Below are 15,872 nucleotides of genomic sequence, written 5' to 3' on the forward strand. Positions count from 1 at the left end.
CCTGGCACACACCTCCCTGGGGAGAGCCATGAGGCAGAGCCCTCCCGCCCCCCGCCTGGCACACACCTCCCCGGGCAGAGCCACGAGGCAGAGCCGCCTCCCCCGCCTGGCACACACCTCCCCGGGGAGAGCCGCGAGGCAGAGCCCCCCCGCCCCTTGCCTGGCACACACCTCCCTGGGGAGAGCCGCGAGGCAGAGCCCCCCCGCCCCTTGCCTGGCACACACCTCCCCGGGGAGAGCCGCGAGGCAGAGCCCCCCCGCCTGGCACACACCTCCCTGGGGAGAGCCATGAGGCAGAGCCCCCCCCACCCGGCACACACTTCCCCGGGGAGAGCCGCGAGGCAGAGCCCCCCACCCCCCGCCTGGCACACACCTCCCTGGGGAGAGCCACGAGGCAGAGGCCCCCACCTGGCACACACCTCCCTGGGGAGAGCCACGAGGCAGAGCCCCCCCGCCTGGCACACACCTCCCTGGGGAGAGCCACGAGGCAGAGGCCCCCACCTGGCACACACTTCCCCAAGGCGGACCCCCCGCGGCCTGGTGCCCCACCACACAGGAGAGGTGTCATGCCTGGGGATGGGGAGGTTGCTACCCGTTCATGTAAGCGGGCTCCGACCATGGCTTCCCCGCCAGCTTGTGAGCAGCTAGCCTGGCCTCCTGCCCAGCCCGGCGCCCTCTGACCCAGCTCCGGGTTGGCCAGGCACAAAACGAACGGTCATTACAGAGCAGTGCACTAAAGACGCTCCCCCGACCCAGCCGCCCTGCCCCTGCTCCAGGCACAGTGGGAAGTGGGTGGATTGCAAGCTCCACTGAGCACATGCCTTGATTTGTCTCTGGGACCAGGGTAACATCCCGGCCTCCCCGGGACCCCCCCACGCTCCAAAGGGGACCGGCGACACCAGCAGCAGCTGCGCCCCTGGCTTATCGGCAGCTGTAAAACCAAGGGCGAGACTCCCCTGCCGATGTGCCAGGAACCATGCTATGGGACTCCACCCTCCGGGCACCGGCGCCCACGCTCTCCGCTTGTTCGCAACACCCAGCCGCTGGCGCACCCCCACCCGGATCACCGATGGTGCGCAGAGGATGACGCCCTGTTCTCAGCTTTCATCGCGCCTGTGTCCTCGGGGCCGAGCTAGATACGCTGGAGGGCAGGGATAGGGTCCAGAGGGACCTAGACAAATTGGAGGATGGGGCCAAAATAAATCTGATGAGGTTCAACAAGGACAAGTGCAGAGTCCTGCACTTAGGATGGAAGAATCCCATGCACCGCTACAGACTAGGGACCGAATGGCTCGGCAGCAGTTCTGCAGAGAAGGACCTAGGGGTGACAGTGGACGAGAAGCTGGATATGAGTCAACAGTGTGTCCTTGTTGCCAAGAAGGCCAATGGCATTTTGGGCTGTATAAGTAGGGGCATTGCCAGCAGATCAAGGGATGTGATTTTTCCCCTTTATTCAACACTGGTGAGGCCTCATCTGGAGTACTGTGTCCAGTTTTGGGCTCCCCACTACAGAAGGGATGTGGACAAATCGGAGAGAGTCCAGCCAAGGGCAATGAAAATGATTAGGGGGCTGGAACACATGACTTATGAGGAGAGGCTGAGGGAACTGGGTTTATTTAGTCTGCAGAAGAGAAGAGTGAGGGGGGATTTGATAGCAGCCTTCAATTACCTGAAAAGGGGTTCCAAAGAGGATGGATCTGGACTGTTCTCAGTGGTAGCAGATGACAGAACAAGGAGTCATGGTCTCAAGTTGCAGTGGGGGAGGTTTAGGTTGAATATTAGGAAACACTATTTCACTAGGTGGGTGGTGAAGCACAGGAATGGGTTCCCTGGGGGGCGGGGGTAGAATCTCCTTCCTTAGAGGTTTTCAAGGTCAGGCTTGACAAAGCCCTGTCTGGGATGATTTATTTGGGATCGGTCCTGCTTTGAGCAGGGGGTAGGACTAGATGACCTCTCGAGGTCTCTTCCAACCCTGATATTCTATGATTCTATGAACATCTGCAATACGTACTTGGAATGGCACTGTATTTTGGCGACTCGTATGGGCGGAGCTTATTTGTGGGTGGAGCTTGGAACAGCACCACCTCTTTTTCCCCCAATTCCCCCCACCAGTGACATCAACTTATTGTATTGCACCTTGTCCTCACTTAGCCTGTGAGCTCTTTGCAGCAGGGACTGTCTCACCCCGTGTGTCTGTCCGGTGCCCGGTGCAATGAAGCATCTGGGCACTCCTCTATTACAAGGAGATCCACCCCTGGCTTGAGGCTGGCATTTGACCAGCTCTGCCCCCGACTGGCTCATCGCCGATGTGGGAACTGCCACGCCTGACCCAGACATGGTCCCTCCAGCCCAGCGGCCTTCCCAGCTCGGACAGCAGCCACAGCCTGCTGCGGGATGAGCTGCCCACGGGTGGGCATCAGAGACTGGGGCTCCTGCCTTGAGGAAGATGGGGTTCACAGCCCCCGCAAAACCTGTGGCTTTCATAAGCTTTGCTTTCATGGCTCTGGCTGGTCTCAAGATCTAACAGACCAGTCCCTTTTAAATCCTGTTAAACCATTGGCCACCATTACATCTGGTGAGAGTGAGTTCCACAGGTCAACTGTGTGTAAAGATATTTAGTTCCCTTTGTATTTGCCCTCTTTCCAGGTCACTGCATGTCCCCTTAGTCCTTCACTAGGACTGAGGGTGAGCAGGAGACACTATTTGTTATTCTGTATCTAAGTGAGCATGGAGGAGAATGGGGTAAGGGACCAGGGGGCATCCAGAGCATTGTTCCAGAGCAAGCCAGGTGATGAATGCCCTGTTTGCCACACTGGAGAGCTGTCCCCCCAGTAGGCAGAGGGACACTCTCATGCTTCCAGCCAGGCTGCAGCTGCCCACCACAGCGGGACCACACAGCGTCTGGCCTCATCTCTGTGGCGCTGATCTGGGGACTCTTCCAGGGGTCACCGCAGGTCCCACCCTGCCTCCCGCCTCCCCAGACACCCTGGTCTCTCCCCGCCAAAGCTCAGGCTCACACAACGCTGAGAACCACCCACTCTGGAGCCAGCAGCTCGTCCTTGCTCTGAGCCGGGCCCACAGCTCTCAGAGCAGAGCGGGGTGTCCACACCAAAGCCTGCTGGAATTGCAGAGACGAGCCGCACTCCACACCTGGGCCCCACAGGTCACGATCCCTTCACGTGCCCAAGAGGGTCACTTCCCTGCTTGATTCACGCTCACGGCACAACCCAAGGGTCTCACGGCTACCGTGCAGCCAGACACACTGGATACGTCTGGGGAAGGCACCTGCAATGCATGCTCTGATGTCCCCACTCCCCACCCCAGCGGGTTAATGGCCAAGGGCTCCCCCAACAGGTGAGGTTAGCAATGAAACCCCAACGACACCCCATCCTGGTGGTGGTAAACCGCTCTGGTGACGTGAGAGACCGGAAGGAAGCTCTCGCCCCCAGTGAAGCCGGGACGCCTTGTTAGCACGAGACGTTGCACCCTCCGGTATCTCACACTGGCCTGCACACGCTCCACAACCCAAGGCTGAGGCCTCGTCCATACACAGAGCCGCCCCCATGCAACTAGCGGATTTCAAACTGATTTAGTCAGCGGCCGTGCAGATGCTTTGATTGCTCTTTGAACAGAGCAGTTTAGCTGAAGGAAATTAGGAGCAAAATAAGCCACTCAGAGCAGAGGTGCCAGGACGGACAACGCGACAACGCAAGAATGTTCTGGGACACCCGCTAATGGTGACACCGGTTCCACCACGTTCCCCAGTCAGGACACATTGCAGAGTGCAGTAACCCTGCGTGTGAGCCCGCGCCCCTCCCTGCTTGGAGCTCTCCTCCCGCAGGCAAGGCAAACTCCTTATTCAGGAGCCTTTCTCGCGGGCTGCCCCCATGCATTTTAATTTGAAGCAAAGGCCAAATTTACTTAAAAGCTCAAACAAACAGAGACGCCTGGGCCTCAAGACAGAAGCTTTTAGGATCCTGGTAACGAGGCCCCACTGAGCCACAGCCTGCCAGCCCTCACCACTCACAGCACCGATAACGAGGCCAGCCAATCCCATCCTCCCCAGCCCTGAAAGCACGTCACCTGTCCGCTGTTCCCACTCCCCGCTGTGGACCCTGCAGTGCCCTCCAGGCTTCTAACCTCAGGGCTGAGAGCTGCTGTGCGAGGATGTGCCTTGGAGCCAGGCTGGACAGAAGCTCTGCAGGGAGGCAGACAGAGACCAAGTGGCTTTATAAGAACCTAAGAACAGCCAGACTGGGTCAGGCCAATGGTCCGTCTCTCCCAGGATCCTGTCTTCCGACAGTGGCCAATGCCAGGTGCCCCAGAGGGAATGAACAGAACAGGGCAGTTATCGAGTGACCCATCCTCTGTCATCCACTCCCAGCATCTGGTGGCCAGAGCATGGGGTTGTGTCCCTGACCATCCTGGCTAATAGCCAGGAACTTATCTAGTTATTTTCTGAACCCAGTTATACTTTTGTCCTTCACAACATCCCCTGGCAAGGAGTTTCACAGGTTGGGTGAAGAAATACTTCCTTGTGTTTGTTTTAAATCAATTGCCTATTAATTTCATTGGGTGACCCCTGGTTCATGTGTTATGGGAAGGGGTAAATAACACTCCCCTATTCACTTTCTCCACGTGTCATGATTTTATAGCCCTCCGTCATATCCCCCCTTAGTCGTCTCTTTTCCAAGATGAAAAGTTCCAGTCTTATTAATCTCTCCTCATACGGCAGCCGGTCCAGCCCCCTCCTTGTTTTCATTGCCTTTCTTTGCACCTTTTTTAATTCTAATATAGTTTTTTGAGATGAGGCAACCAGATCTGCAGGCAGGATTCAAGGTCTGGCTGCACCATGGATTTCTATGGTGGCATGAGATTTTCTGTCTTCTTATCTAGCCCTTTCCTAATGGCTCCTGTTGGCGTTTCTGGCAGCTGCCGCACACTGAGCGGATGTTTTCAGAGAACGATCCACGGTGACTCCGAGAGCTCTTTGCGGACGCTGCTTTCCTTATTCTACTAGAGTTGCCTGCTCAGTGTTAGAAGAAAGCGATCTCCAATGGGATTTGTCCCCATTCGCACAGGACAAGCTCAACAGTCCAGAGAATGACCCTGGTCCAGGAAGGCAGGGGGCGGGTATCAGCCCTGCCGCCAGAGGGGAATCTGGAGGGACTTTTCCATGGAAGGGACAGCAGCAGGGTCAGCATGGGGAGATGTGCATGATTAACGCTTTCCTACATCCCCTCCACACCCCCAGGGTTTCGTCTTGTGACTCTCATGCCTGCCCCGTCCAATGAATCCAGTGCAAGGAATTATGATTTACTGAGAAGCCACAAGTGGGTTCAAAGCCACCAACTGGCCCCAGGTTCACATGGATGCAGGGAGAGATCCAGACGCCTGGTGCCCCAAACCAGGGTGGGGAGCTGGGCCCGTCCCTGCCCTCGAGGTTGATGACCCTTCACAGACTCAGCCTGCGTTTCCCGAGTGGGATGAGCGGTGGGCGGACAGAACGCCCTGAGGGGTCCAGGGTCCGGGCTGGGGGTTCTGAGCACCACAACCCTTCTCCTGCCGCAGCACGGGACAGGGGATGGCGGGGTGTGTGTGTCGTGTTTCTTTTATAGAAGAGTCGTGGCTAACCCACGCGACTAAAGTGCAGGGTCTGGAGCACCCCCCTTTCCCCCCGCGGATTGTCCCAGCAACCAGCCAGCACATTGCTTCATCATCTCCCAAGCACAGTGATTTGTCTTAACCCAGACCACTTCCCTGAATGAAAGTACCACTAATGAGCAGAGGCAGCCAGGGGAGGGGGGGGCTCTCTTCTGCCTCCCACATGCACCTCACCCCTGGGATTATAGCATCACTGGGCTCATTCAGGGAACGCTGCTGCTTTCCCCTCTGACAGATGGCCCAGAACTGGCTCCACAAGCTCCGCCCTCTCCACAGGGCCATATCCCCCAGTATGGCCCACGCGAGCACTGTAGGAAAGAGGGAGGCCAGGGGGAGTTGGCGCAGCTGCATCTCCTCGGGGCTTCGGACAGCGCAGAGGGAGCTGGACCCCGGAGTCACTCAGCAAAGCTGAGGCCGAAAGAATCCAATGCCAAGCATGCAGACGCGGGTTCTGCACACAGGCCCAGAGGCCGGGGGGGAGGGGGTCACCAGCAAACCCCCTTCCCACTCCATTCTGGGCACCTCGCTTGAAGTCACCCTGCCCGTGAGTCATGCACCAGTGTCTGCAAAATCAGATGTTTCAGCGGCAACCACCAAAGAAACCAGCCTTGCCTCACTCAGCCTTCTACCTGCCTTGGCCCGGGCGGAGGGCAGGAACCAGACAGACTCGCCTCAAGCCTCACCCTCCGGAGGAAGCAAATGTCACCGTGAAAAATCAACTCCGGCTGCAGGCAGCGCCCCTCCAGGGTCCCTGCCCCCCGCCCGCTCAGCCGCTGACACAGGCCGTGTCCCAGTAACGAAGCCAAGTTTATTCTACCGGTGCCAACTGCGAGGAATGAGCCGGCTGCACACGCTCCTCGCTGGCTCCCTGGCACGGGCCCGGCTGCCTCAGCGTCTGCAGAGGGCCTGGAGGCAGAATCCTGGCACAACCCTACCTGCCCCTCCTCCCCGTGGGGCGAGAACCCCAGGCCCCTGGCTGCAGACACCTCCAGTCCCCGCCAGATTCTGGCCTCAGTCAGGAGGAAACAAACATAAGGAAAAGAGCCATCAGATGTCCCAGTGGGACGCAACCAACTCGCTCCGAATGGGTGTGACCAAGCCAGGACAGCAAAGTGGGGAGAGCTACAGAAACCGATGCAAGGCAAGGGGAGGCAGCAGGCAGTGGGGAGACATTCTGGCAGCATTAGCCCCCCCACCCCCCCCGGCCCTTTCCAAAGGTGCAGCATCCCTTTAGGGCACAGTGCTGAGCGTGGGGATTTCTCGGCTTGGGATCTGCTCCCCTCTCAGCACCCACCAGGGTCTGTCCTAAACGCGCGGCCAGGGACTGCCTTCCAGCGCCCCGGGCCCCACTCTGGGAACAGGACACAACAGACCAAACAAGCGGGGTCCCCAGTGGGTGACAGAACAGTGGAGAGAGAGGAGTCCCAGGGACAGGGAGGCTGCGGGGCAGGCGATTCAAGGAGGTAGCTGCAGAGGAGAAGGCTCTTGCGCCATTGCTGGGGAGGCGAGGGCTGGAGGAGAGGAGGGAGGGGGGCAGGGAGGTAGGAGGACAAGTTCTGTTCTCGTTCACAGCCGTACAGCCCCAGAAGAGAGCAGGCAGCAGCCCGGGACGCTGCCTGATGCAAAGCCAGATCCCAGGGCGAACAGGGACTCTCAGTGCCTGTTGCGTCCCCTATAGGGTAACAGCCTACTACTGTTCTGCACTGGCAGAGCCGTTCCCTTCATGCCAGCAGTGGAGGCCAGGGCTGTGGTGCGGAAGCTGCCAGGTTCCAGCCCTGCCGATGATCCTGGCAGGGCAACTCCAAGGGGTGAGCGGCAGAGGCCTGTGGGCGGGGGGCAAGGGGTCCCCCAAGCGACGCACTCGGGGAGATTTGAACACTGCTCCAAAAGCAGCCAGACAAGAAAAGGGGGGTTCATTTTTGTGCATTTGAGAAGAGCTGCCCGACCCCATCTACTCCCCGGACGCTGAAGGGACCCGGCCCCCCTGTGGCGCTCACTGCCCCGAACCTGCCCCTCTGTGGAGCTGCTGCCCGATGTGCTACCCAGATGGGCATGGGCTCTGCCCCCCCAGCCCCGGGCACAGGAAAGCCTCCAGGCTGCTGGAGGCGGGAGGCTCACTTAGCCAAGGACCTCACATGGACCAACCCCAGGGGGAGGGTTCTAACTGCAACTGGCAGGGTCAACATGGCCCCCTCCCGCTCTCCACTGCTCTCCTCTGGGACGCAGGGATGGGGGTGCATGGCAGAGTACACCCCCCCCCATGCATCCAACACCCCGCCGGACACACACACACATCACCCCAGCATGAACCCAACACACCGCCGGACCCCCCCCCCCACAGCACACACCCCGCCACAGCCAGACCACCCCTCCTGCACACACACGTGCCCACACACTGCCACACCCTGCACTCTGCCACACGCACAACTGGGCCCCTGCCTCTCTCTTTGCTATTCTCACCCGTTGGGCCACATTCGCTGAGCCACGTTACTGCTTTGCTTGCATCTTTGGGATACGGAGCTGACAGCACCCCTGCTTTACAAAACAGGGAAACTGAGGCACAGACAGACAATGCATCACACAGCAAATCAGCGGCAAAATATAGAAGAAAACCCAGCTCTCCCGGCTGCCTGGCCCCAGCTCTCTCCACTCGACCGGAGGCAGAGCCCTACTGATGTGGTTCGTTGATGTTCTAATCTGGGCCTTTGGAATGTGGTCGGGCCATGGGCACAGGCATTGGCCCGTGGTTTGCAGTGAAGCCCAGAGGATCCTTAAAGGGGTGATATCCACAGGGCAATTCTCCCGCTGCCTGCTGATGAGGGTCCTCTAGCTAGAGGAGAAGTGGAGAAAACAGCATTGTGAACTGGCTAGTGTGTGGGTGCTCCTCCCCAGCCCGTCCTGAGCAGTCTCTAGAGGATAGAACTACTCCACTGTGTGTCAGAAGCCCTATACTGCTGACAGCTAATGGAGATTTTCCTTTACGGGAGGACCTGAGTTTATTACCTCTGCTACTGTGAGGCCCCCAGCAACATGCCTAGCCAGAAGGCTGCTACCAGTTGGTAAGACTAGAGTGGTGAACAAATGAGCCAGGTCTGGGAGTCTATCTGCCTCAAACCCCGGGTGTGTGTTTGCAGAAAATACTTTGCAGCAGACAAGGGGGCATATTTGTTTTTGTCTTATATAAGGGACTAATGTATAACTCATGCGTGAGAGATGCATGGTCAGCATTCCTAGCAGAAACCCAATTATCCCAGCTCCTCTGCTCACGAACATTTCCAGGGGGTGCTGAGGAGCGCCGCCTTATCCCTCAGTGCTGGAAGAACTGGTTTTTTTAAACAACCCCTCTACGGGCGCTGAGACCCAGGCCAGACGTTGCACAGTTACTCCATTACTAAATACACTTTTCCTTCCCACTAGGTGATGGGCAGAAATGCTAAGATTTAACTGAGTCTCTTTATCGGTCACAGGTACAGAGGGAAAGAACCGTATGTTTTTATAGGGCCAGAAGGATCCCAAACCACCCTGCAGGCTGTTTCTCTGGTGAGTGCTCATCAACCACTCTGATGCACCTGCCTCTGGGGCGGATCAGATCACAACAGCCGCTCAATGCCACATGACAACAGCTTGTAGCAAGCGAGAAGAAGGAGAAGGTCTCCCATCGAACCCACATTAGGCAGAATGTAGGTATCAGAGCTGGAATTTCCCACGACACCGGACCAAATTCCCTGATCCTTCTGAAAGGGAACAAGGGAATTTGAATGGTCACTCGGGCTCAGGACACTGGGATTAGGGCTCTGCCTGAAGGAAAGGGGAGTGTCGCCTACTACCAGCGACGGGAACCTCCTGAGAGTCTGGGGGTGGTGTGAACAGGACCACACCGATCTGCTCCAGAACCAGAAACTGGTGCACAGACCTAGAGTGGTGCTGGAGGGAAAAGGCCACGTTCACAGCCCACGTGTGGGAGACGCTGCTGGGACAAACAGGGACAGGGCCCAGCGATAAGATCTCATTCTGCTGGGCCATTCTAGCCTCTTGCCCTAGATATGGGGCATCCGGGAAAGGCCGATGCATGCACCAGTAACTGTAGCCTCCCGGAGGGGATATGGGCATGGCAGTGAGACGGACACACCTTTCCTGTCCCAGGGCAGCGCGGCCCAGCACTCGGATCACATTTCTCCCCAGCCACGGGCCGGGTCTGAAGAGATCCCTCAACACCAGCATGGTCGGCCTGCAAAGCAATCTCTCCTGGTGCCAGTGGGGCTGTAGGAACAATGTCATTTATGGATGGCTCTGATTTGCTGCTAGCGTCATCTAAACATCCCAGAAACGGACCCAATGTGCCTCACCCACCCACGCCTCCACAGCCCCACCCACGCCCATCGCACACTCAGACATACAGAGCACGCCTAGACTCCCCCCCCGCCACATTCACGCCCAACCCGCACAGAGCATGTGCTCATGTCCCCAGCACACACCACACACACGGGAATACGCCTTGCACACGTGGGCCCAGGGCTGGCTTGAGCAGGGCAGCCGGGGGGGGGAGGGTTAAGCCTGGCAGAGGCTCGCTGCAAAGGAGAGAGCAGGGTTAGCATCCAGGCGGGGCTCTGTGCTGTCTATACAGAGCAATTTCCATAAGCTCTTTACATTCAAAATCAATGACCCGGGCTGCAGGCACAATGGGATTCCGCTCTCCGCTCAGCACGGCTCCAGAGAGCGGGAGGGACGGAAAAACCTCCCCCGCCAGTGATCTCACAGAGGGCAGGTTAGCCGACTTCCCCATGCAGCCAGGGCTGGGGCGGGCAGCCCGCTCCTCTACCCTGCGCATGCCACATCCTTTGCTCCCTGCGGGGGGGTCGGGGGGGGGGGACTCGCAGTGCCCTGTGCTGGGGATCGCTCCGGAGGCAGCAGGCAGAGGAGGGGCTGTCCACGTGCCCCTTCGGCTGGTGCCGCACAGAGGGCCTGAAGCCTTTCCAAGGAAACAGTCTCGGTTGTTGCCAGTGGGGAGGCGCCCTCTCTCCCCCCCGCCCCCAATCTCCTCTCGAGGGGGACAAAGCGGAAGAGGCCTAGGTGCAGGACGAAGAGCCGTACAGAGGGCAGAGAAGAGATGGGGGTCAGGGTGACCCTCGAGGCCCCACCTACACAATAACCCAGCCAGGTCACTGTACGTGGGACCTTACCCTGTCCCCACAGCTGGGTTAGAACCTGGACAGTACCAGGCTTTAGCCCCCAGTGCAGGGATGCGGTCAGGTTCAGGCTACACTGATCTGTGTTTTAACTGGGTCCCCACCCCCGCCACTACAGCTGTTGATTACACGAGGCCACGTCAAACCCCCGTCTTCTTGGGACCTAGCGACATCCTCCATGTTCTGCACCTTGACATTTTTAGCAACTTGAGATCTGCAGAGGCAGCTATGAGTTGGGGAGGCCGAGTGGATGCAGCATGTTCCAGCAGAGACGTACACACCGTGCTCTCTCCTGGTGACCCTCCTGTCCATCTAAACCATGTGACTCGGACTGAACGCTGCTGTTGGCCTAGGGAATAAACACAGAGCAGCAAGCCCTGCAGAATCCCAGGGGCAGTACAAGGGAGGAAATTACGATGGCCGGACCTGGGACAGCACCACTCCACCGAGCAAACTAACCAGTTGCCTAGAGCAGAAACTGGTTACCGGATGAGTGAGCAAGGTTGCAAAGAAGCGACATTTCTAAGCTGCCCTGAGGCAACAGTAGAAAGCAGACGCATGACAAGGCTGAACTGACCATCTTTGTCTGCGCCATGTTTACACTGTCCCAGTATAAAGCAGCTTCTCTTTGCTGACGTTTTAAGGAGCAAAGTTCACCACAAAATGAAGCTTCAGTCTTTTTACCCAGTTTTAAAGGCTGATGGAGGGGGAGCTAGCTATGAAAAGGCAGGCCTGTCGCAGGGCTCAGCAGGAAGCAGCCAACTCTACGTTAAAGCTGGACCTGCATTCTCATTAGCAGCCATGAAACACTATCTGGGGACAATCAGTCACTTCCCCGCTCTGTGCCTTGGTTTCCCCCTCACAACACTGGAATGATGATACTGCCCGGCTTCCCAGGAGGGTTGTGAGGCTTCTGGGAACACTAAAGTCTGGCTGGAAGACGCTGTCTGAACTACAGAGTGTTATTCCAGTCAGGGCTCTGGTACGGTGACTTGCTGACAGCCACTTCCCAGTGAAAGGTCTCAGCACACGAGAGATCTGAGTTTATTTTTAACTGAGGTTTGATTTAAATCCATACGGACATTGTGAAGTTCCCAGAGAAGCTGAAAGTTGTGTGGGTTTTGAGTTCCTACACGGCTCAAAAATATCTTCCTTTCAGCACATCTCTGCAGGCAAAGCCGCTCTGCCCGCACACATAACACTGCTCAGCGAACCGGGGGGGTGTCGGCTCAACTCCCACAGGCCTCTGGAAACTCACAGTCAAGGCCTGAAATTCACCCCACTGCATGGCAGGGAAAGGAGCATAAAGGGGATCTAGCTGTCTATGTATGTGGACAACCCCCTTGCCCCAGGATCTGACCATCACTTGGTATAAATGGATTCATCTCCACAGCCATCCCCAGGAAGTAGGTCAGGAGCATTAATCCCATTTCACAGAGGGGAAAATCAAGGCCCCGAGAAATGGTGCATCACACAGGGGGCATGTGAACCCAGAGCGCCTGCCGCCCAATCCAGCATCTTCACCACAGGACCATCCTTCCTAAGGAGCAAACGTGCCATGAGGCCCCGGCACAATGGAGTTAATCACACACGGTGCTTTAGTCCGCACTACGGATTTCCTGGTGGGCGGCTGTGTTTAAATCCGAGCCCCCAGTGTTATTGGACTGGCAGCTCCCCTGTGCCCGGAGGGGGACCTCACGCAGGTAGGCGACGAACTGCTCTGCAGCTTGCACCTGCAGCCCGACTCCCGTGCCCTGCACCTTGTGTCAGCATCTGGCCCTGTGCCAAGCAGATGGCACACGCTGCCAGTCTGAGCCCTGAAGAGGAATGGAGTGGACCCAGCCAAGGGGGCTGCGCTGCCGGGCACCTGAAAACAACACCCCTGTGTCTGGAGGAAGGCAGAGAGCACCTGGCAGAGGAGAGAGCCAGCTACTTGGGGAAACCGCGCTGTGCGGTTCCGATGGCACACCCTGCACAACCCCCGCGCCCGGCAGAGGGGGACAGCTGGACTCCTGCCAGAGGACGGGAATTCCCGCGCTGCCCTGGATGCAACCAGCAAAGCTGGAGGGACCTGGGGGCCTGGCACAGGGGCAGGAAGAATACAGAGCAAGGGGAAAATCCCTCCCTGGTGGAACGACACCGGAATCCCACCAGGGACGGAGTCAGGTCCAGGGGACAGTTGCTCCCCCAGGGGACGTCCAGGGGGCTCTCCGCAGACACAGGGAGGGCGTGCGGAGGAATCAAAGATGGCTCAAGGAGCGATGCCAGCCGCAGCTCTGCCCAATGTGCCTTAGCCACCCGACCTTCCTGCCAACCCCGGCCCCACCTGGCAGCAGCAGGACAGGGTCCTTTCTCCCTCGGGCAGCTCCCATGTCTCTGGGAGGACGACAGGGTCCAGCTCGCTCAGTGCCCTGGCTCCGCCGCACAGGGATTTGGGGAAGAACTCTTTTGGCCCGCATCAAAGGAGCAGGCAAGCCCCAGACCAGCCGGAATGTCTCCAGGCACCGCCAGGCCACGGACCCTTCCCCACCCCGGCAAACAACTTCTCCCACTCACACAGACCCAGCCACCCGGGAATCGCCCCTCCACACACTCTCACACTCACACACACAGGCTCCCAGGGCAGCACACACACGACACACCGGCAGCTGTCACTAGCCTATTTGCCAGGCTGCAACTTCAGGACGCATCATGTGGAAGCAGAAGCGTTCTCCCATCCCCACCGCCAGTCCTTCCGCACCGTGACCAGAGACCCCGGGGCTGGGCTGGGCAGGGCAGGGCAGGGCACCCCCCCTTCTCCTGGAGTAGCAGGGAGGGCAAGTGGCGGGGGGAGCGGGGATTACAGGGGCCAGCCCGGGGATGGGGGAGGGAAGGGTCCTGCTGGGAAGCACCTGCCCTGGCCTGGGGCAGTCTGGGGGGCTGGAGACCCGGCTGCGCCCTGCACCTTGCTGCTAAGCGGATGCTGCACCTCTCCCCCCCGGCCGGGCAGGACTCACCCGTCAGCTGGTCGTAGGAGCCGTCCAGGTCCCTGGACTCGGACAGACTCTCCCGCCCGCCTTGGCTCCGCATCCTCCCGAGTCCGGCGCGGGGCTGGGACAGAGCCCGGCGGCCCCGCTCTGGCTGCGGAGCGGAGGGGGGCCGGGCGCACCCCCGCCCGCTGCGCCCGCTGCTCCGGGTCTCCTCCGCTCCGGCTGGGCGAGGAGGTGGGGGGAGGGAAGGGGTGAAAGGGGGGGGCCGAGGGGGCTGCGGGATGGAAGGGGGCAGGGACTGCTGGGGGGGCGGTAGGGGGCAGGGGTTGGGGGCTGGGGCTGCTCGCAAGGGAGAAGGGGCTGCTGGGGGGTGGAAGGGGGCAGGGGCTGGTCGGAGGAGAGGGGGCTGGATAGGGGCAGAAGCTCCGGGGGTGCTCCGTGAGGGGGGGGGCACGGGCCGGGGCTGCTCCCAGAGGCTGCGGGGGACCCGGCAGCCGGGGGCTCGGGGGCTGATGCGGTGGCTCGCCCGCCTCCTGTCCAGGGGCCGCCCCCGAGCCCCCCGCCCAGGGGCCCCGGCTCGGTGCGCGGCGCGGGGGGACTCGCCTCTCGGAGCCCGGCTGCGGGGAGCCGGCAGCAGGTGGGGAGCCGGGTGCAGCCCAGCCGCTTCTTGCCGCCGCCGCCGCCGCTTCTCCTCCCCCTCGGCTCCGCACGCAGCCTCCGCGCTCAGCCCGGCCCCGCCAGCCGCCCCCGGGCTGCTGCAGAGGGGAAACTGAGGCACGGCTGTGGGCGGGGGATTTGCCCTCACACGTGGGTGCAAAGCGCCCCCGCCAAACACGGTTCGGTTAGGAGCTAGGACATGTGGGTCTGGCCAGAGCCCCCCCGCACCTGTGCAATGCCAGAGCTGACCCCTCCGGGCCCGGGCATGCAAACGTGTGTGCACCGAATGCCCAAACAGGTATGCACACCCGCCCACGCAAGGCTGGCTCTGGCCAAATGGCCCCCCAAGCAAGGAGGGTCTTCGACTTTCCCCTTCATTCCTATAAACACCTTGGGTTTTTATTGCATTTGTAGCCCCTTTCGTGACACTCGTGCACGATCTGCATCTGTCACGTACGATGATAAATTTGCACGCTAGGATCTGTACAAGAAAAACAGCACCCCAAGCCCAGCGCACCCCAAGCCGGGCACCCTAGATGGTCTCCTGGTTGCCTGCCCCTAAATCCAGCCCTGCACGCACGTGCAAACGTGTATGCACACGCACAAGCCAACCCATGCGAGCAAATCCATAGGCATTTGCTTGTGCTATGGCCACATGCTCCAAACCCCGGCGCCAGGGTGAGCAAAGGCACCGTGCCTGGCGGATTTCAGTCCCATTGCTCCATGCCCCGGGGCAGGGACGCACACTCCACAGTGATGAGCATGCCAGGAGAAGCTAGGCAGGATTCTGGGTGGAGCCAGCTGCTGGCAGGTGGAAGAAGCCGGGAACCCGCACAGCTGTGAAGCCCCAGAACTGAAGCCGTGGGCACGCTGAGGTCACCGCTCGGACAGCGAGCTGCTTTGCACCCCTGGCCCAAGGAGGCAAGGTGTTGCCCAGCGCCCCAGAGCGCAGGGCAGAGAAGCCACTTGCAATGGTGGATGCCAAGAGAGACCTGGTCCATTGTCACCCTCCTTTCTCACGCCAACCCTAGTGTGGCCAGCTGGCATGAGGGAGTGACTGGAGTGATGGGCTGGATGGATGGGTGTGGCTGGATTCAGGGCCAGTGTGGCAGCCTATTGCCCCAGTGCCATGCAGGGGGCATGAGGCCGGGTTCCTGGTGCTAGGCTCCTGCGCTCGGGGCTAGTGGCAAACGGGAAGCCCCACCCTGCTAGAGCACCGAGGCCGGGTCTCCGGTATCCTGGCCAGTTAGGGCTCTGTGCAGACGGGTGCCCCCAGGAGAGTGGGCATTACACGAGGCCTCGGAGGTGGCAGGCCTTAAAGTGCCAGGGCAGATGCAGGGGTCGCTGAGGGGGCTCACGTCTCAAATAACCTGCCCCCCTCTGTGCAGCCACTAGA

General features: G+C 59.7%; 1 protein-coding gene across 3 annotated transcripts in view; it reads right to left on the bottom strand.

The window, feature by feature from the left end:
- The window catches only part of KCNIP2 (potassium voltage-gated channel interacting protein 2), a 135,396-nt gene extending 120,658 nt beyond the window's left edge, over nt 1–14,738 (bottom strand). The window contains exon 1 of one of the 3 annotated variants that reach the window (XM_078853885.1): nt 13,847–14,730. In XM_078853885.1, the coding sequence (XP_078710011.1) occupies nt 13,847–13,919 (73 nt within the window). In that variant the 5' untranslated portion in view covers nt 13,920–14,730. Of the gene's footprint in view, nt 1–13,846 lie in introns of all 3 variants that reach the window. The other 2 variants (XM_078853887.1, XM_078853886.1) reach the window with 2 other exon arrangements.
- Between the last annotated feature and the right edge of the window lie 1,134 nt (nt 14,739–15,872).

This window comes from Lepidochelys kempii, chromosome 7 (assembly GCF_965140285.1).
Source record: "Lepidochelys kempii isolate rLepKem1 chromosome 7, rLepKem1.hap1, whole genome shotgun sequence".
Lineage (NCBI taxonomy): Eukaryota > Metazoa > Chordata > Testudines > Cheloniidae > Lepidochelys > Lepidochelys kempii.